We start from the raw sequence: 22,382 nt of genomic DNA, 5'->3' as shown, positions 1-22,382 counted from the left end.
CTAAAGAAAAAAAAAAAGCATTTTGTGGGCTGAAGCCCAAGCATGATAAAATCTGTCAAAAGATTATTTTTAAACAATTGTAGGTAAACAGAAAATAAGGGTTGCAAGTTAAAGTGCTCTTTAACTCTTACACAAATTGACAAGTTTTATTTATCTGTTTGATTATACCCACATATGTTCTTTGATAAATCATAATTACTTAACAAGGTAGGAAGCTTTGTAATTGAATCAACAGCTGGAGTTGTTCATACAGCTTTTTTTTTTTATTATGGATCACTGAATCTCATGCGTTAAGGATATCTTTCTCCTAATCAGTTTGCTACTTTGGAAAACTAAAGTATTATATAGAAAATATTCTAGTCACTGTATCCTGTAATTACAAAGGAGTAAATTGCTAAAAAATTGGCTTGTTTGACATTCTGTGCTTCTGATTTCTTAAAAGAAAAATAAACAGTAAAAAGAAAAATAAGTGTGATTCAAAATCTTAAAAAATTCAGGCTAATGAATATCAGTAGCACTCCATTTTTTTCAGTCTATAGACCTTAACTTCATACTAGATTATTTAATACAGCAATTCACATTTCTTGGCTTGTCTTCTCTGCAGTGTTAGCTCAAAGTATAGGTTTAGTGTTGTCCCTACCCACTTCCCATGCACACATCTCTAGCTTCAGCTAGGTGGTGCGTTTTGATTTGTTAGGGGGTGTGGGTTGGAGGTCCAAATGCTGCTGCTGCTTGAGCTGTAATGCAGTGGGGACTCAGCTACTCTGTTGCTGGTATTTCAAATGCTTTGTACTATTTGAGTGTTGTTTTGCAGTGTGACTGTTCACAGGAGCTAGGTTAACTTGAGAGCAGTTAACTCCAGTACAGATAATTGAGCTAACACTGCAGCAAAGACAGGCCCTCAATCAACCACCTTCATTTTCTCTCCTCTGGTAGTCTTTTGGACTGTAGTTTTAAAAACAACTAACCTCTGAGATGCTGTCAACTAAAGGCTTAATGCCTTGCCATGTTCAGACTTGTAGCCAACATGAGTACTCAGATATGGTTGTGACAAACATTACAATGCACTATTTAGGAGATTGCCTGGGAAGAGAGAACCTTCTTTTGGCCAGTGAAAATCCAGTCTTCATTAAGTGTTGTTACTTGAGTAGGATTTTACAGCTATGGTTGGTTGAGCAAGTGATTCTTCTGAACAGATTGATCTCATTCAGTTTATGTAAATATATGACCTTCGTTGATTCTGTCTTGAGCACTTTTCTTTTGTCCTATTCTCGTAGCTGATTTCTGGTGTTTTGATTGTACAGTGCAGGATGAAAGAAACAATGTTTATGCCTCACAAACCTCTTTCCATAAAACATGAATTAATTCCAACTTTGGAGGACCCTGGAGAGCAGAGTTGATCTGGCAGCACGTGCTGCACATCATCCTCTTTCTCCCCCCCCCCCCATGCTTGGCAAATGGCGCCTTGGGTATGTGCCAACACTTTGATTACGCAAGGCTTACTGTGTCCTAGTTATCTGAACAAAGACAGCTCTAAGGAACATACATATCACACCTAGGTCATATAGTCAGAAAAAGCTATCTCTGACAGAATTGCACTGAGCTGGGATCAGGCTTTCCCCGGTGGTAAGTTGATGTCAGAATTGTCCGCTTCCAAATGATGGCTTGCTTAATGTGCTAAATAAATGTATAGCTGTCAATTAGGAAAACTTGTTACATCACACTAGAGATAAGAAAAGTGGTTAGACTCACCATTTTAAAACATTATTAAAGGTTTTGATTTACAAATTACTCCTATTGAATGCCTTGCAGTAAGATTGGCAAATGTTACCTTTGTATTTGTTGGTTTTCTTTTAATGGATTAAAACAATCACAAAAAATCATGTATTTGGCCTCTTTAATGTTAAAGGTATGTAAATGAGGACAATAAATACATTTTAAGAGAATCAGTGATTCTGTGTGTCTGTAATACACTCACTTCTAGTAGTAAGAGTGAATCGAATGTTTTAAATTAGATTTAATTCTGTGATGAATTATTTTCATTTTATGATTGCGTTTAATGCATTCAGTAATTGAGTACATACGCAAGCATTGTACTTTAAATTTCTCAGAAAGATTATATCAGAAATCGTTACCACAATCACATAGGCAAGTCAAGGACTCTAAAGGAGACAAAATAGTCTTCTGATAATTGTACTATTATAAATTGCTACAAATCAAGCTATTTCATTACTTCAGCTGTAGCACTTGAAAAGATACTTTTTAACATGCAGAACAGAGCCTTCTAGGTAAATCCTCTTACTCAGGATTTGAATTTCTATAGACTGCTGTCTGCCTTGAGGTATTGTATGTCGTCTCTGAACTGCAGCGGCCTCTCCTGCATAACAACTATTTCACACAGCAGTAGACAGCTTCAGTACCGCAATATTTGTGTGAGGTGCAGATGTTTGCTAGCTGCTTCTGTTTGTTGCAGAAATGGGAGTTGGAAATTAACATGGTGTTTTGTAAATTTTGGTGTTGATGGTAGTAATTTATGGGATTGTTTGTGACTGATTAGCTTAATTTATTAGTATGCATAATTATTTTTTTGTCTGTATTGACTAACTGAAAGGAGGCTGTTGTTTATTGTAACCAACTAGAGGTGTAGGGTGGTTCATGTGTGTTTATGTGCTTGAAAGATTGTTGGTTTTGTATATGCAGCTTTGTAATAATTGTTTTGCACAAGTGCCTTGTTTTTCTATAAAAATCTATATACCTGTTCTGGATTATCCGTAGTTTTACAGTGTGATTTGCTAAATGGTACAGTCAGAAATGGATAACATTTTGGAATATTTGAGATGATGCTGTGGAATTTGAAATTGTAAGGTGGTTGTGTGTGTGTGTGTGTGTGTGTGTGTGTGTGTGTGTTTTCCTATTTAGTGAGAATATTCCTGCTGTTTCACTGTGTAGTGTTGAATACGGATAGATTTAAATGCTGAAATGGGCATTTCTACTTATGCAGTTATCTGTGTGTTCTCACTGGGTCTGATGAACATAACCATTCTGAAGAGGAACCGCCAAATAAGTGTCAAACATTTCATTTTTGATCTGTTCATTTTGTATAATAGCAAATCTGTACCTTTCTGTTTTATGTTAAACATTAATCGGTGATGATAGTGTCCGTGTAAAATTTAGGCCCTTGCACAGGCCTAAATATACAGGTCTGTACATCTTTTTCTATCAGAAAAAATGTAAAGGAGACCTTTTGATTAATTTCTTTTAATCATTTTTAAATTGCCTGCTTAGTATTGCTATGGTAACAGACTAAAGGATGTCTCTGGGGCACACAACCTGCATTGCAATGCAAGTGAGAGGAGATTTTAACTTCTCTATCACTGCTGAGCCCTCGAAAAGAAAACAGGCAAGTCTAAGCAATAAGCTAATATTATTGTTTTGGTCTAATCTTTTCATTTTATTTTGGAAGTCATGTGTGTCCAGTGTTTTCTGTGTTATTTTTTTGGTGATTGAATTGTTCAAAAGTATTCATGATGCTGATGTGATAAACTAGGATTTATAATTAATGTTGAGATGACTTTATTTTTGGCAACTATTTGTATGCATGGATGAAGTTGACAGAATGCAGTGAGGATGTCTGTTCCATTTATGTATGGCTTAGAGAGCATCCTTGTAATTGGGTGATGCAGCTCTAGTCTTTTATAATTTATCTTGAATTGTAACATTGTAATTGGTTTTTTTAATTGTTTGATTTTAAGCAGGTCATAGATATATCTAAGTAAAAGTCCAGTGTATTATGGACCCTTGTTATAGTATCATTCTTGTGAGTCAAATTCTATTGAGATGTTATTGGAGTGGTATCCTTGTGTTTACAACTATCTTGAAAAGAGGGTGAGTGCATCACTTACTCGGAACTTAGTTTTAAATGTTCTTGCTTCATTAATAACAGCTACTGTTGCTTACCTGCTTGGTACTCTAGACACCAGCAAATAAAATGCCATACTTGCATACTAACAAGATTACGTATAATTGTTCAGTAGCCTCATTTACATGATTTGTATTTCATATTAAATTTGGATTTAGTCAGTATCTAAACATTGTTGCTGTTACAATCTGGATTACAAATCAAGTATCTTATCTGCTTCATTGAAATTTAGTACTTGCAGTAGGTACCAATATTCAGTAGGCCTTGTACATTGCAGTAAGAAAATATTAATCCAAACTCTGCACTGTATGTAGGAGATTTGTTTTCTATGAAGTTGCTTGAAAAATGCTGAAGCATTTAGGTTTGTATGCATATTCCATCTATTTTGATTACACCCACTTACTCTTAGTTCTCAGTTTTCATGTTAATGCTGTTCATTGAATTAATGTGAAACTTGTACAGTAGAACCTCAGAGTTACAAACATCCCAGGAATGGAAGTTGTTCGTAACTCTGAACAAAAACCATTATGGTTATTCTTTCAAAAGTTTACAACTGGTCATTGACATAATACAGCTTGAAAACTTTACTATGCAGAAGAAAAATGCTGCTTTTAACCATCTTAATTTAAGTGAAACGAGCACAAACAGTTTCCTTATCTTATAAAAACTTCTTTAAACTTTCCCTTTATTTTTTTAGTAGTTTACATTTAACACGGTACTGTACTGTATTTGCTTTTTTTTTCTCTTTTGATCTCTGCTGCCTGATTGCGTACTTCCGGTTCTAAATGAAGTGTGTGGTTGACTGGTCAGTTTGTAATTCTGGAGTTCATAACTTGAGGTTCTGCTGTAAAATGATTGGTCATGTCTAAACTTTCTTGTAGACAAACTTTATTACTTTGATTGTTTGGCTTCCCCTCTGGAGAAGGGAAATGCTTAAGAAATAAATTCAGAGTTTATATATTTTTTTAAATGAAATCTTATAATATTCGGTACAGTCAGACACAATTCCAAATGTTTTACAGAAACTGTTTTTTAAAATAAAAACTGGGACAATTGATTTCTAAGTGGTTATGAAAATTGTAGCTTTTTATCTGAAGTCAGTTATTTTTAATGCTTTAATATCTTGATAAACAGATGAAATGCTTCAAATCACTGTACTTCTGAATCTGTTTTATTTTTCTGTAGTAAATATGCCATTTAATGACTTGCACGTTTATTTGCATGGGACTCTGAAATGGCTATGACTTGGTCTCAGTTGTTGTGAAGGTCAAATAAATGCTTGAACAGATCTTAACCATTCAAATGATGAAGTCATTCTTTTAAAAACTTACTACCCTAACTATTTCATAAAATATCTGTTCTAAACTTAATTGTTAGAAGTATTGTCATTTAAGTTCATGAAACATTCTGTAAAATAATTTTACTTTCCTCTAATGAAACATATCTGTTAAAGATAAAATTTCAAAAGATTATATGTTAGTTCTTGCATTTCAGGCTAACTGACTCATGTAAAATAGTAGATTTGCTTTCAAATATAAAAATTTGTTTCTGTATTAAAATAATTTCTCTAAATTATGACGATCAGAAACAAGTAAACAATATTAATTCTTTTTCAGCATTTTCAGTTAGCTTTGGTTGACAGCAATCCCTGCACTTTGTCCAACGCGGAAAGTAAGTATTTTTAAGATTTTTGATTTATGTATTTTGTTGCATATATAGAAAAATGCCATATATACAGAGCTACAACTGTTTTTAACTTACCTCTTTTAAAATGGCAGTTTTGGACAATGAGTACTTTAGGAATTTTCCTCATAGAATTGTTGAAGCTGGTGACACAGTCTGATGTAGGTAGCTATGGTTACCCAGGCTGCATAAATGAACATGAAACCAACTACTGTGAATAGTTTGTATCAAATATAGATGTGCCAATGGAATTATAGAATTACTGTCATCTTAGTAAATGGATGAAATAGTGATCCAGGAGGGTCATACCTCATCAGTGTCTTTGAAGAGCTAAGGTTTGGGGAGGAATTGCTATTTCTTTTTGTTGTACACAGTGTTTGTCATATCTTATAGTTTTAAAAAGAAACTCTATAAACCTAGTCACTTTCTATTTTATTATAGAAATATTTTAATGCAATAGTAAAAATCCTATATTATACATAAGAATGATACAATATTAAAGTAAGACAAATTATCTTTTTCTTTATTGGATAAGATAAAAATTGGTTAAGTTGCTGTATTATCTCACTTCAAAAGCATTAATTTCGTTCAGAAACATTTCTACATTTCTTCACAATCTTCCATTTGAACATGGATCAAATTTACAATGTACAGTTCTTCTTTGAGTGCTTGCATGTGTCCATTTCATTCTAGATGTGTGCATGACAGTGCACCAAAGCTGGAGAATGTTTTCCCATACCAGTACCCCTCAGGGCAGCGCATGCACCCTCATGCCAGTAGCCAAGGTTAAAAAGGGGTAGAGCTGTCCCAACCACCCCCTGCAGTTCCTTCTCCTCACCTGTGGTCACTAGTTGCGGGGGTGGTGTGTGTGTGTGTGTGTGTGTGAGAGAGAGAACTTCTTAAGCTCTTTCCTCTTCTGCTTAGGAAAACTTGAGGTTTTTGTATTGTAAATAATTAGTTTAGTACAGTTGTAGTTATAATTTCCATTAGTGGTACTCATCATGAAAAAATTCTTGGTTCTTATCTTCTTTTCCTTTGAGGTTTTAGCTCAAAACTGGGGCATGCCTAAGTCCGTGGGATTTAGGTGTTGTTGGGGCTGTAACAAAGCTACGCCGGTCAGCTATCCTCACTCCACTGTTTAAAGGCTTTGGGAGAAAGGCACTTGAGGCATAAATGCACCGTCTATAGTGGATTTAAGACCAGGGCTAAGAAGTTGAGAGAAGCTCAACGTAAGAGAGATCCTGATGAAAGCAGCTTTGTGCCACCCAGCCTCTTGTTACTTGGGGATTCAAACATGACTCCATCTCAGAGCATACCTCCATACTTCTTGGTGGCATCCCCACATCACAGAGAGTCAAAGAGAAGATATCATTCTCTATCTCTGATACTGCACAAGCAGCAGAAAAAGTCTTCCTCTTTGAGGGCTAGGTACCTAACAGACTAAAACCAGATGAAGATCAGTACTGAGGTTAATGCAAAGTCGTCTCCTGCTAGGACCTTCCAGTACCTCATTCTAACAGTGTAGAGTCATTGACTGCAGTGGTATTATTGAGACCTACTCCATTGCCAGGACCTTCAGAGGCATCAGCTTCTATACAGAGGATGCCTGAGGCGTACACAGTGGCCAGGGATCTCCTGTGTCTATCGGTGCTGGACTCACCACTGACGTAGGATGTGGTCCGGGAATCGACTATTCTTACCACAGAGGCCTCAGTACTGAGACCTTTCATCTGCACCTGCATGTCCAGTGCCATGTGGGACTGAATCTTCGTTGGTACTGTCAGGGTATGGAAGTGCTATTGTGCAGCAGGGCAGATGTATGGTCCCTTCAGGAGGAAAGCTTTGGATGCTTTTTCCAGTACTGTCTGCCCCGCATTGGTCCAGGTCCCAGTCTCTGTCTGCTTCACCCAGTACTGTGTCAGCTTGGCATTCAGACTGTGCTAACTCATCCTCTGAATTGGAGGTGGGATCTTGCACTTCAGGATCTTATTACAGAAGAGTTTGTGCATCTCATTTTTCCTTATGCAGGGCAAGGCCTTGGCACCATGATTATTATAGTAGAAGTCCAGGAATAGGATGCCTTAGGTTTGGGCTCTAGTATTGTATCTAAAATAACAGTGGCCTTTCTCGAATCCATGGGGGTAGCCCCAGCATTAAGGTCTTTCTCTCCTAGATAGAGGTCTACCAAAATCCCTGTGAAGGTGCTGTTCTCCATCTGGTACTGTAGCAGCTGAGGAACCTTATCCCTCCAGTATCTGACCCTTCTGTCACAGATATTCAGCAGACTGACACTATAGTGTCTCTGTTCAGCACTTCTTCATCATTACCAGATGAGGATGCGTTCTCAGATGTCCTTGTCCCCTGTTCTGAATGATTATAAAATGTATCAGGAACTTAAGAAAAATTGAACTGGTCCAGGATAATGCACACAAGTTAGTGGATATTTTACATTCTGCAGGACCTGCTAGAGTGGCTCTGCCTATTAATGAGACCATCTTAGAACCCACCAAAATTCTTTAGCAAACTTACTTTTCTCTGACACACACTGCCAAAAGAGTGGTGAAGAGATACCAAGTTCCCTCCCAGGGACATGAGTATTCCTATTCACAGCCAGCCCCGGGATTTTTGGTGGTGGCAGCTGTGAATAAGAAAGCGAGACAAGGGCAATCTAAATCTACTCCCAAGGGCAAAGATGCAAAAAGCTTGGATTTATTTCAGAAAAATGTTTATTCTTCATTAGGATTGCAGTTAAGAATTGAAAACCATGACGCTGTTTTAGCTTACTATGATTACTCTAGTTGGGATTCAATGTTGAAATTTGTGGACAAGTTGCCAGGTGGTGATAAAGAGTTCAGAGCTCTTATAGATAAAGGCTGCCTGATAGCAAGATCATCATTACAGGCTGTATTGGATGAGGCAGATTCAGCGGCTTGGGTGATAGCAACAGCAGTCACTGTGCATCGTGGTTCTTGGCTGCAGTCATCTGGCATTTCAGCTGAAGTCCAGCAAACAATTGAGAACTTCCCTTTTCAGGGCCCAAGTTTACTTTCTGGAAAGACAGACTAAGCTTTGTATTTTCTTAGATATAGGGCAACCCTTAAGTCTTTGGGCATATATACCCCAGGCCCTAAGAGAATGCAGTTCCACCCTCAGTTCCAGCAGAGGAACCTGTTCTACCCAGTAAGGCAGCCAGACCAATCCGGGAGATGACATAAGTTTCAGAGGAAGAGAGTACCTCTGCCTCCTGAGTTTTCTGCTACTTCCATACAACCTGTAACATCTAAGCAGTTTATTGGACTTCTTAGTCAAGGCCAGCAAACCACTCATCATAATTTCTTCTCCCTTTGGCAGCAGGGTTCTCAGCACAGTGGAACTGGAATATATACTGCAATTTACCTCTATTTCTCCCCCTCCCTATCCCTGTTCAGGGGCCATTCTCACAAGACTATATTAATTCAAGAAGTTCAGTCTGTTACAGTTAGGGGCAGTGGAGGAAGTACTTCCTCAGCCTTGGGTGAAGGGAGTCTGTTCTCACTATTTTCTCATTCCAAAGTCCAAGGGAGGCCTCAAACCTATTTTAGACCTACAAACCACAACAGATACATAAAAACTAAAGTTTTGTGTGGTTACTTTAACATCATTTCACAAAGGATTTCTTTCTGGATCTCCTCCTGTATTTGTCTGTACTACGACATTGCTGCAGCTCCACTATCTCACAGAATTTTAGCACACTCTACAAGAGCGCAAGCAGCATTGGTTGCTTTCTTGGTTTACGTTCCTTGGTTTACAGGGTTGCAGCTTGGTCATCTATTATCCCATCCCTAGACTACAATTATTAAAGGATGCCTAGTTCCATGTGGCCATTCACCAGAACCACTGAAGGTTTTTTAGATTTGTTGCAGCAGATGTTTATCAGTTTATGGTTCTCCCTTTCAGCCTGTCATCAGCCCTTTGAGTCTTCACAAAGTGCATGGCAGTGGTTGTGGCACATCTCAGGAAGGCAGGGGTCCAGGTGTACCCATGTCTGGACAGCTGGTTGGTTCGAAGTCAGTCCAGACAAGTAACAGTGGCCATTGGGAAAATCCAATTTGTCTTCCACTTGTTGGGCCTGTTGATCAACAAGGACAAATCAGCTCTTTTCCATGTACAGAGAATCAAATTCATAGGAGAGATTCTTGGCTCGACCACAGTTGGTGTATTTACCTCAGGCCAGGTTTCAGTTGATATTGTAGCTATGCAAAAACCTCAAGGCATATCCTTGTACGACAGAAGAATTGCCTCTAGGTCACATGGTGGCTTGTACATATATAACTCACAATGCCATATGTCACTTCAGAGTCATGCAGAGGTGGTTGAAGTCTCTCTACCATCCCTCTTATTATCCATTGGACATGCTGACTCACATACCTGCAGGTGTTTGGTCATCCCTGGAAGGACTGTGCCAGTGTATGCCATAGGATTCATTTTGCCCCAACCTTGCCCTCCATGACCCTAATCACAGACGCTTCATGTCTCAGTTGGGGAGCTCACCGAGGGGACTTTCAGACTCTGGGTCTCTGGTCAGGTCAGGATCTCCTTTCCACATAAATGTTTGAGCGTTTCCAACTATCCACCTGGACAGTCAACTCTTCCTTCCTTCTTTGATAGCATCTGCCTGGCCCCACCAACATTAGTCCTCAAACCTGTTGAGCCTTTTGATTTGAGATACTATACCTCTCCCTGAGGTCTCAGGTACGGTTTCACAGAACCATGGGCACACTACCTCCCAGCCCACTTAGCCTACACTTGACTGTTTGGATGCTCAATAGTTAGTTCCCCATGAAGCAGTCTTTAAATAGCAGAAAACCCTCCATCAGTTATACTTACCTCAAGAAATGGAAGAGGTTCTCTGTGTGGCCCCTTCACAGGCTCAGTTCACCTGATTTTGGATTATTTGCTTCACCTCAATGAAAAAGGACTTTCTGTCAGTTCCTTCTGGGTTCATCTGGCAGCTGCCTCTGCAATCTGATCTGCTGTAGAAAGAAGATCTGTTTTTTCCCAACCCTCTGATTGTTAGATTCTTAAATTTTGGACAAGTTCTTCCCACCTGTTAGGGCCCAACACCATCCTGGGATCTGACTTTGGTTCTGTGGGTTTTAATAGGGCCCCCTTTTGAACCTATAACTATCTCCTCGTTTTCTCATCTCTCAATGAAAGTAGTATTTCTGGTGGCTATTTTTTTGGCTAGAAGGGTAGCAAAACTTCAGGCTTTGCTTATACCTCCTATACGGTGCTTTATGAAGATAAAGTTAGTTTGTGTCTACACCCCAAATTTCTTACTAAAATTGTGGTAGACTTGCATCTAAATTAGCCTGTATACTTACCAACCTCTTTTCTGAAACCTTCCTCTCACAAACGTGGAAAAACTCCATACTGTGTATGTTCATAGGGTGTTTGTCTTTTACCTGGACAGGGCTACAGAGTTAGGTTGTCTCTGCAATTATTCATCTCCTTGGCTGACCGGATGAAGAGGCAGCCTGTCACTTTGCAGAGGATTTCTTCCTGAATCTCCTCCTGTATTAGTCTGTGCTACAATATTGCTAAAATTCCACTATTTCGGAGTTTTAGCGCATACTATGAGAGTGTAAACAGCATTGGCTTTATGGGTTACATTCCTATTAGTGATGTTTGCAGGGTCGCAAAGCTGGTCATCTGTTAATATGTTCATCACTCATTATGCTCAATAAACCGGTCTCATGAGATGATGCTAGATTAGAGAGAGGGTGTTGCAGTCCTTGTTTAGGTAGACTCTGATACCCTCTTCCATCTGGAACTGCTTGTGAATCACCTAAAGTGGAAGTGTGAGCACTCAGACAAAAAAAAAATGTTACATACTTGTTTCGTAACTGTTGTTCTTTGAGTTAACTTGCAAGTGACAATTGCACGACCCACCCTCCTTCTCCTATACATTGAAGTCACATTCTGCCCTTGTATGTGTGCGTGAGTGGGTAGAGGGCACATGCGCTGTCTGACCGCTACTGCTGTGGAAACAAGTTCTCCCACTTAGGTGTATGTAGGTGTCTCATACCTAAAGTGGAATGGACATGTGCAACACATCTTGAACTGTTACCAAACAGATATGTATCAGTTTTTTACTGATGCAAATGAAAATTTAATCAAAAATTAAGAAAAATATCTATAGAAGTTTTCTCTACAACCTGTTCTAAACAACTGGTGTGCTTTCTGGGCAAAAATAAAAGCATTGTCAGCTGTCAGTCAGGAGGCTAAGGGCACGTCTTCACTACCCGGCGGGTAGCAATCGGTCTATCGGGGATCGACTTACCGCGTTTAGTGAAGACGCGATAAAATCGATCCCTGATGGCTCTACCGTCGACTCCGGAAATCCACCGCGGCAAGAGGCGGTAGCGGAGTCGTCGTCGGCGCGGCAGCGGTCGACTTGCCGCCGTCCTCACAGCCAGGTAAGTCGACCTAAAATACGCCACTTCAGCTACGCTATTCACGTAGCTGAAGTTACGTATCTTAGGTCGACCCCCCGCTGTAGTGTAGACCTAGCCTAAGTATACTAGAAAGTCCTCTCCAAAGTTTTTACTGTTCAGGGCTGCCTGCAGACAGTTGGAGAGTTCCCACCTAAATCTGATCTTTGGGTTTTTTGTACATTATTTTCTATCAGCAGTGTGATCCCTTATTGTATATTTTATATGATCTATACTGCCAATTTTCTCAATGCTTCCAAGTTCCTTTGAGGGTTTTTGTTTTGTTTGGTTTGGGTTTTTTTGCTTGCTGGTGTGCCACAGTATGAATGGCTTTTCCCGGTACTGTTAGGCAAAATGCCCAAAAGGCCTAAGAACGGAAATTGAAGAGGCAGTGAAACACACTTCATTCTTCAGCCCTTGGTGGAAGGATGATTGTACACTTTTGGACTCCAGAGTTCTTGCATTCTTCAAGGTACCCTTTCCCCACCTAGTGTTACAGGAGTGTAAGAATCTCCTTTATCACCCTCTTTGCCCTTCCAGCTGACCTGTCTGAATAGCAGCATTACAGTGACTCCCTGCTTACCTGAAATTCGGCTGTTTCAATAGTAAGCATGTTTCCCTCTATTATTCAGATTGTTTTTAATATTGCATCCTCCATTTCTCTCCTCAGTATGGTGGTAATTCATTTTGTGGTTTCCCATTGAATGGAGAGAGAGAGAGAGAGAGTGCTAATTCCAGTTGAATTAGATTCCTCCCAAGAAAAGGAGCAGCTCTCAGACGGAGAATGAGAAGTTGCATTAAAATACTTGAAAACCCTTTTTTTTTTCCTTGGGAGTTTTTCAAATGTATGCTAAGAGATTGTCATATTTATGGAGAGCGGTAGAGCTCTCCAAAACCAAAGCTGAAGTATTTTCTTGCTCCATGCAAAAAAGACATGGTTATCTCATTTGATGTGTCATATGTGATTGATGTAAGATGAACAAAAACCAGCTAGCAAGGGATATAGATTAAACTAAGACACAAATTAAGTATAAAATTCTGAAGAATAATCTGTTCCCAGAGCTACAATGAGGTACCTCCTCTCTGGTTAAGGACATAATAGTTCAGAGGGAGATTAGCCTCTTCCCACCAAGGACCCAAGCAGGTAACTCAAGAACTTTGAATCATCTGTGCAAACATCTGTCATTGATTTCTTTTTCCAAAATTACAGTGTAGTGGGATTTGTCTTGATCGTCAACAGGAACTAGAAGAGCCTAACTCACAGATGAACATTTACTCACCTGTTAATCCTGATGAGCCGTGCTCAAGTCTTTCAGAAGAATTTTTGCTCAAATTACAGTACGTGATTGGAAAGGGAAAATCCTTTCTGACACTTTCCAGCAGCCAGTTCCTTGGCCTTGTTAGGAATGATGATATAGTGCATAGCGGTAGACCATTGGTGAGGATCTAGGTGAAACATAAAGACTTCTACTGGATATTTTGGGCAATTTCCAGGAAGAACTGTTGAAGTTATATTTTTCTGATCATATCTCAGTTCCTTACCTGGTGGTTCTGAGAGAACATTATTTTAGGAGTATCTTCCATATCCTTAAAAAACTGTTTTGGATGGATTCCAGTCTGTTGATGTCAGAAAACATTTAAACTGTGGCATACCTTCTACACATTAAGGCATGCTACTTTTCCAGGGTTGGCACTCCTGGTAATCAATCCAGGCAATGTACATTACAGAGGTACTGAACACCAAAGCAGACTGGCTAAATTGGATGGTTTTTTAAATGGTGGAGTGTTCAGTTTACACACAGTGGATTTCTGACCTGATTGTAACAAGGAAGGGCAAGCATGATCTGTGGGAGTACATCTACACTACCAAAAAAACCCTTGCGGCAGCGATTGAGTCCAGGTTAACTGACTAGGGCTCACGCTACATGGCTAAAAATAGCTGTGTAGATGTTTGTCTCCTCTCTCTTCTTCCCCCCCCCCGCCACCAGATTTCAGAGCCAGGCTCCAGCCGGAGTGGGAACATTTACACTGCTGTTTTTAGCCCTATAGCCTGTCAGTTGACCTGGATTCTGAGACTCGCTGCTGCAGGGGTGGTTTTTTGTTTTGTTTTGCAGTGTAGACATACCCTTTGTACCTGTGTTAGATTTCAGGATGGGATCACCCATAGAGGCCTCTAGAGGGGTTAGACAAAATTAGGCACTGATGCATATACAGCAAAACTGAATCTGATTAAAGCTTAAATTTATAGATAACTTTGATAGGATCCTGGTAGTGAATTATATAATACTCCAGATGTTTACAGTGAAAAGATTTTAAGTATAGATACTTCTGATAAATTTACAGGGTAAAGGAATCTGTATTTAGATACCACAGGGCAGATGGATTCCTAAGATCTCTAAACATTCACAAATGTCCTACATTGAATCTGAATATTGTATTCCATCTACTTTTACAGAACCTTTTTGAGCTTATTAAGAAGTTTTGATTACATTTATATACTAAAGTGGATGCCGTAGTCATAATCATTTCAGCCAGGAGGGTTTCTGAATTTAGGGGCCTTATAGTTCAAGCCACAGTATGAATATTCTACAAAGGAAAAATTGTTCTCTGAACTCCTATGGATTTTGTAAGATTTGCTGCTAAGAGTATGTCTACACTAGAGCTAAGAGCATGCTTCCCACCTAGGGTACACAGACACATGCTAACTCCGCTCAAGCTAGCTCAGTAAAAGTAGCAACCTTGCTGCGTGTAGCACGAGCAACAGCTCAGGCTAGCGGCTTGAGTACAAACCCACCCAAGCCCATTGGGTAAGTACTTGGGTAGCTAGCCCAGGCTGCGACTGTGCTACCCCCAGCTACACTGCTGTTTTTGAGCTAGCACATCTGTCTACTTGAGCTGCAGTGTAGTTGTACCCTAAGAATCCATCTAACCATCTTGCTGCAAGAAACTGTCTAACCAGCTTTACATCCAAGACGATGCCACTTGACAAGGACAGGCTTGTGAAAGGAAGAGAGATGAGAAAATACTCATTGAAAGCATCAAGAATATTCATAAAAACAGTACTTATTTTTGATTTTTATAGCTCTCAGTACAGGCGAAAGAAGGTATTCAAGGACACAATAGAGAGGGCGTTCAAACAGCATATGTTTGACCTTCAAGCAAATTCTACGAGAAATACAGCATTTCCTGAGGTGGAAGAAGTTCAACAATCACTAAATTAATATGCAGGCCAGCCTTCCAGCATACTTTCTCAAAAAAAAATCCCCCAAAGCTCAGTTGTCACATTTAACTGATACATCCTTCAGCCAGAAGATGCTTCACATTGTTGTGGACCAATGATTTCAAATTATGTATTTGGAAGAAAGTATTTGAGACGTTCTTTCCTTCCTTTACACTCCCATACCCAGTGTTTGATTGTTTTTTTGCTGGGATGCTCATTACTGGAGGCCATTAATTAATTTAGGAATTAATACATTCTGGTGGGGGGGCAGGGGAATGGGCTTACCTGTTTATTTTTTTTTCTACAAGATGTCTGAACATCCATCCATTTCTCCTTTTCTCATTTTAATTTTGAGAGAGAAAATACAGTATTGGGGTGGCAACATACACTGTGAAGGGGTGGGATGAATGGGCTTTACAGGATCAATAACTTTAGCAACAGCTTTGACACTGCTTTTGTTTTTGCTTCCCAACTAGTAATAACTAAATTGCTAGCACTGCTGAGTTATTATCCCATTGAAAATTAGCAGGTAAATGAAACTTTCCTTTCAAAATTTCTTGCTCTACAAGTGGGAGAATACAGAGGAAGGTTTGTTTGCCATCCTTATGGCATACTGAGTTATTTGAGGGGGGAAAGTGATGATAAAGTAGTGCATTGTTAAATGAAAATTAATGTTAAATGATAACATGAAGTTTCCAGTGTCTTGTGTTATGTGGAGCTTTCTAAATTGCAGTAATTTAGAGGGTAACATGAAATTTCCATGCTGAATATTAGCCTTGTGTAAAATACCCGCCTGGTGGAAAAGTGAGAGTTGAGCTTGGATTCTGTGTAGTGAAAGGTGATACTCAGTTTTATAGCGATACTTGAAGTGGAAATGTTAGGGGTTTTATTTGCTGGTGTACTGAGTGATCTTTTCAGCCTCTCATGCTCTGAGTAATGCTGAGCTGTTTTTCAGCAAGTTAAAATTAAAGTTGTTTTAATGAGCCAAATTTTTTCTACATTATGTACGAGCATTTCTCTAGTACTATAAGTCATGAGATACTGTAAATTAGAGCTCAGAATGAGCAAGTGGGCAATAGTTTCTTAGTTACCAAGGCAGTAAGGATGACGGACAACTGTCATTAGTGATTAACGTTCATTTAGTTTACTATATTTGTTCTATCCTTCTGACTTACACCGACAAATTTTGTTAAGCAGTATATTTCACCTATATTGAATATAATGATTGGATAACTTAAATATGGTGTTTTAATTTCTCTGTTATTTTTATTCCCTTAAAGGGCCCAATCTGGCACAGTGCTGTGTGCTGTGAATGCCCTTTGAAATCAGTCCTTGTGGGAGTAGGCCTCAATGCTGTAATTACGCTAATTCTCCCATAGAGAATATGCGTTTTTCTTTGTGAGCCTGGAAGGTGAAATAAAAGGGGCATGAGGCTTTTTTTTTTTTTTTTTTTTTGGTGGTGGTTTCTAAAAATGTAAAAGAGCCTAAAGTTATTCTTTTAAACCTAAAAATGGTTTCTGGGCTGTTTAAAAACAACAAAAAACTTGTCTTTTCTGTAACACTGATTTGGGTACCTAATAAAATTGTCATCACGAGACGAAAAACTGAGCACTTGAAAGAGGAAGGAATATCTTAATGGGATTGACTATTTAAAACTTAATTCTTGTCTAGCACCTATTAACTCTCATTGCCTGGGGGAAAGCATATCTTTGTTAAAGATTCAGCACACTTCCCCCTTCTTCTCTAAACCTTGTCTGTATTAGAATTTAAACAGGAGATGTGCTTGCTAACATATTGTGGGTCTAGTGTAAAGTAGGAACGCTGCCTTGAACATGTGTTCTTCTGATCAAGTTAAAGCCTTAGTGAGGAGCCTAGGTTGAACTCCGACACCCGAGTATGTGTTAAACTAAGTATACATTGCTTGTCTGTACTAAACTTTTAGAATGTTTCAGGGTATGTCTACATCACAAACTAAACTGTAATGATGACAGGCACACCTGCATTAGCTTTAATTTAGCTAGTGCAGCTAACAGTAGCAATGAGGATGTGACTAACCGGTCTAGGCAGCTAGCCTGCGCTTAAATCTGTGCTATTGTTTCCCCTGCTAGCTAGATTAAAACTAATGCAGATATGCCTATCTGCGCTATAGTTGCACCTGAATTTCCAGTGCAGATGTACCATCAGCTTTTTATTCTAGTGTAGATAAGTCCTAAGAGTGCCCATGCATGTACTTGAGGTACCACCCCATCCCTAAGAAGTCTTTCAACAAAACTAGGGAAGATCAGACTTCGATACTGCTGATATTTCTAAGGTAAAGAAACAAGCAGGACAAAAACATGCAAACTCTTTCTGTAAATCATGGGGGGAAATCATTTGAGAGTCATCTTTAAAGAATAAATAGTATAGCTTTAGGAATAAATGCAGGGATTTATGATGTTATATTTGAGCTTATGTTGATGTTTTCATTAGAAATAACTTATTTTTTTTAGAGTCTGTTACTCTGCCAATATTTTTAAAGAAACTTGGTATCTATACTGTAAGACCAGGAATAATTGTGTTAGTCTTAAGTTATTTTATTGTATTTAGTAAGTTATTAGAGCCTTTAAAGTGAAGAGATACTGGGACCTGGAAACAGGCCTTCCCCCACCTACCCTTTTACACAGCAGTGGTCTCCATAACACAGCCCTTTAAACTGATAAACTAATTACTAATTAAGGGCTGGATTCACCAGTTCAGTTTGACTGCTTTGCCTTGCCCTGGTGATGCAAAGCAGTTGTAAACTCAACTATTGGTGCACTCTGGCAGCTTTATGCTGTTCTGAATACCAGTGAATCTGCTGTTAAATTAAAAGTTTTAAAAAAATTAAGGTTGACAGAAATATTTCATAGTAGCATTCTCTTTGGATTTCTTGTTTAGTATTCATGTATGAGATTTTAAATAATTAAAAAAAAAAACAATATTCCTTAACAGAAAGCTAGATGAAAATTGATTTTTGTCTCCTCAATATGAAATAGTCTCTGTGTTTTGGGGATAAAATAAAAATTGAGATAATTTTTAGTGAGTTAATGTACACTGACTTTCAGTTAGTTTCTAAAGGATTTTTGTCATATTAACTGAGGCTTTGTCTACACTGGCACTTCATTGGCAAAACTTTTGTTGTTCAGGGGTGTTACAAAAACACACACACACCTGTCCCCTTCTCTTCCCCCCCCCCCCAATGACAAATGTTTTACCGACAAAAAGCACCGGTATGAACAGCGTTTTGTCAATGGGAGCGCGCTCCTGCCTACAAAGTCGCTGCCGCTCGTGGTGGGTTGGAAGTGTTTTGTCGGCAGGAGAGCTCTCTCCTGCCGACAAAAAGCAGCCACACAGGGGTGCCTTTTAGTGGCACAGCCATATTGCTAAAAGCCTCATAGTGTAGCCATAGCCTTACTGAGCATGATCCACAGTCAGAACTCGTGTGTTGAGTGACATAGTCTTTGGCCTACTAGGGTTTTTAAATAAGATTTTTTTTAAATGTTAAAATATAGATTTATGTGGATGCTTCAATTATGGTAGTTCTGGTTATTAATTTTCTTTAAATTATACATACTTTACATATGTTTTTTCTCACTAGCACTTAGTTGCTTCATAGCTTGGAGGGAGTGATTTGAAGTTATATTTGGTGAAAATAATAGTTTTCTGCAAATCAAAATAGTTTTAGGGAATGGAATTTGGTTTTGCTTTGTTGGGTGGTGGATAATTATCCCCTGAAAAATGTATGTGAAAATTTACCAAACATAAAACAGCTTATTCATAAACACATAGAGTAAATCTTTTTAAAAAAACAAACAAACAAACAAACAGAAAACTTCCTAGCCAATCAGCCATCAGCAGAGTTGGGGGATGGACTGGCCCAGGATGTTTGGCATCTTACTATTATGGTGGTAGTGAGTTAGAATTCCCTTAGATGCATGCATGCATACTAGGGATGCTAAAAGCATTTTGACCTGTCTAGTCAATTGTCTGTAGTTTTACATGGCTCAGTGGAAAAATGACCATTTTATGCTAGACTGTCTTCTGAAATAACTGATGCTGTATGTTATTGGAAAGCTGACACTTCCAGATTTCCCAAGACAAATAACAGTTTTAACTATTTGAGATACTGTGCCTTAAATCAAATTCAGTTGCTGACTCAGGGCCTTTTGAGGGTAGGTGCGTGAACTAAGTCTAGGAGTAGGGGATAAGAAGCTTGTGTGCTTTTGCAGAGAGAATGTGTATGCTTTAGTGCATATAACATATTTTTTCTGGTCTGAGATCTATCCAGTCAGCTCCACCACTAATTAAATAGTAGCAGAAAAAAAATATTGGCTTGTTTCTGATTGGCTTATGTACTGAAAATATTACAACATGGTGCTGTTATGAATTTTCTCCATGAGAGACAGGTAGCTACTTTTGTTTTCGTTAAATTTGGTGTAATTTCAATAAGGTTTGTGGTACTGTATCTGATTTACAAGTTCAAGTTCAGGTTTTTGCATTGTTTGTATGCAAGCATAACGCTGTTATTGGAGCACATGTTCATATTTCACCAATGCTACTGTCAGATTTGAAATCACTTATAAAATTTATTTGGAAATAAACCTTAACTCATAACAAATTACTTACGTTTTTAAAGTGTTTAATATTAAACTATTTTGTTCTTATTAAATGTCCGTTTTTATCATAATTAATTATTTTACTTTCCCACTTTTACAGTTCAGTTTCACATTGCCCACTTATATGAAATCCAGGTAAGTGCAACACTTATTTTTGTATTTTTGATGACATATAGTCAGTGTATTATATAATCAGTTTGTGAAATCCAGCCCACTAGTGACACTTTTGTGAATGAAAGTTAGGCACATGCTATGTGAAGTTCGCATCAACTTATGTTCATTAAGAAAATAATTATAATGGACGAACAGCTCAGGAAATGTAATTCGTTGTGGTAAGTTCAAAATATTGCACATATAAGTCCGGCTAGCTATTTTTTCTTAATCTTTGTGTTTGCCAGTTCCTAAATACACTGTCAGTCATTTTCAGGCAAGAACTAAACTTGAACTATTGGCTAAAATTTCTTTGTGAAATTTAAATTGACTTTCAATACAGTAGTTCCTAAAACAGTTGCCAGATGCTCTAAGGCTCCATATGTGTGAACTCATAGACATAAAGACACCTAAAAATGAGGTTACTGCCAGATAAGATGAGTCATCATCTGCAGACTATAAAAAGTTATGCTGTTATGAATTCTGGGCCAAATTCTGCCCTCAGAGTTTCCTCAGTAGGCTTTTGGTAAGGTATGGACAGCTTATCCACCAATCTGAATGAAGATGCTAGGGTGCAAATAAATGTAACACACTAGCTATTAAGTATACCTTCAAAGTGTGGTGTAATTTGAGTGAAAACATAGTCACACAATGTGCATTGTACACTTTCTATTGGGTATAGATGTAGATACTAGTTGAAAAAAAACAAGTAAAAGATGTGTCCTGAAGAACACAGATAAATTGAAAATAAAAGCTATTGTAAACAAAATGGTGCCAAGTAAATTCTGTGCTTTCCTCAACTAAAGGATAAAGTAAATGTAATTGTAGTGGGGGGAAGCATAAATTGACTTTGTTTTGTGAAAGTTAAATTAGTTTTGAAAAACATGTATATTTTTTAAAGAAAATATCCAGACCCTCATCAGGTGCCTTACATCAGTGGTTTCCAAACTTTTTACCGAGGTGACCCACTCACGGTCCAAATTTGTGTGTGTTGCGGGGAGGGGGCGGCAAAATCATAGGCTAGGTTGGTCCTTCACTGCTGCCACCAGTGCTGCCTCCGCACCCTGCTGAGGAGGCACTGATTACCTGCAGCAGTGTTCTTTGCCCTAGCACTACAATGCTAATTCCGGCCTTGTGCAGAAGGGAGGCTGTCATGGTGGAAAGTTGGTTGGGCCAAACCTGAGTCGCACTGTAGCCCTGCAGATTAGGTTGCAACGTCACTCACCCAAATTTGGCCCAGCTGCCCCTCTGTCATTGACTGCCTCTCCTCGGCAATAGGCCAGAATTACCATTGCAGTGCTGGGGCAGAGGACGTGGGGCAGGTCATGATGGAGGGGCAGCCGGGCCAAACCTGAGTGCTGCTGCTGCTTCTTTGTATGGCTAATGTAGAGCAACAACTATAATTTTACATTTAGGTGGTTAAGACAGATAATTACGTCAAGAGTATGGTGGCTTGAATTGTTGCTCTGAAGACCGGGAGATCGTTGATCGATGTTCCGTCGCTGTTGCTGGCATTAGTCGTGATTTCTCACTTAACAAAGTGGGCTGCGTGAAGGCTGGCATCTTCCACTCCTGAGTGGCGCGATGGCGCTGTGACCCCATGCGCCAGAACGCAACGCCTGGAGCAGGGAATTGGGGCCAGCCCCACGGGACAAGAGCTACCACTGAGGCGTGAGTGCAGGGTGGGCTCGCTCTCCAACCTCCACCCCACTGGGCCTGTGACCCATTAAACCTTCTCATGATCCCATCATTTGGGAGAAACCTATTTATATAATTGGATGATGGGATTTACCCTGACCAGTGTTTCGTCTAGCCTAAGTGGCCATTCTTGGTGCATCCTAGCCAAAGTCTCTTGACAGTCAACTATACATCTATGTGGGATTGAGGGTTCCCAATGGAACTAAAGGTTCTGTTTAAAAACAACTTTTAAACAATGTGATATTCTCCTACAGTTAACAGTGAAAATAAATATAAATAAAAGTGAAAATTACTTAATTGATTTTCATTTTCCAAGCTGAGCAAAATTCAGGAAGAAAACCAATATAAATAGCGAGAAATAGATTCGATTTTTAAAATTCTCATTTTTAATATTCTGAGTAATATAAACAAGAACTTTGATTATAGCATGTTATTTTTAAGTTGTGTTTCTTTAAAGGTAACCTGCAAATTTTAATTAATTTGATTCATTTTGCCTAATTTGGTCATTGAATTTATTTTGGGGAAAGCCTCATATAGCACAACAAAGATTATATAACTACATTTTCAGTTATATAATCTGAAAATTGTACAACATCGTATATACT

The 22,382-nt window shown here is 38.8% G+C and overlaps 1 protein-coding gene across 1 annotated transcript in view; it reads left to right on the top strand.

Moving 5' to 3' along the window:
- KDM6A (lysine demethylase 6A) overlaps positions 1–22,382 on the top strand; it is a 298,231-nt gene that overhangs the window by 182,933 nt on the left and 92,916 nt on the right. Inside the window, exons 7-8 of the mRNA XM_065404627.1 lie at positions 5,536–5,590; positions 20,030–20,064. Of these exons, the coding sequence (XP_065260699.1) occupies positions 5,536–5,590; positions 20,030–20,064 (90 nt within the window). The remainder of the gene's footprint in view (positions 1–5,535; positions 5,591–20,029; positions 20,065–22,382) is intronic.

The sequence above is a fragment of the Emys orbicularis genome, chromosome 1 (genome assembly GCF_028017835.1).
Source record: "Emys orbicularis isolate rEmyOrb1 chromosome 1, rEmyOrb1.hap1, whole genome shotgun sequence".
Taxonomy (NCBI): Eukaryota; Metazoa; Chordata; order Testudines; family Emydidae; genus Emys; species Emys orbicularis.
The sequence above is the reverse complement of the archived record's forward strand: the minus strand, read 5'-3'. Positions and strand labels throughout refer to the sequence as shown.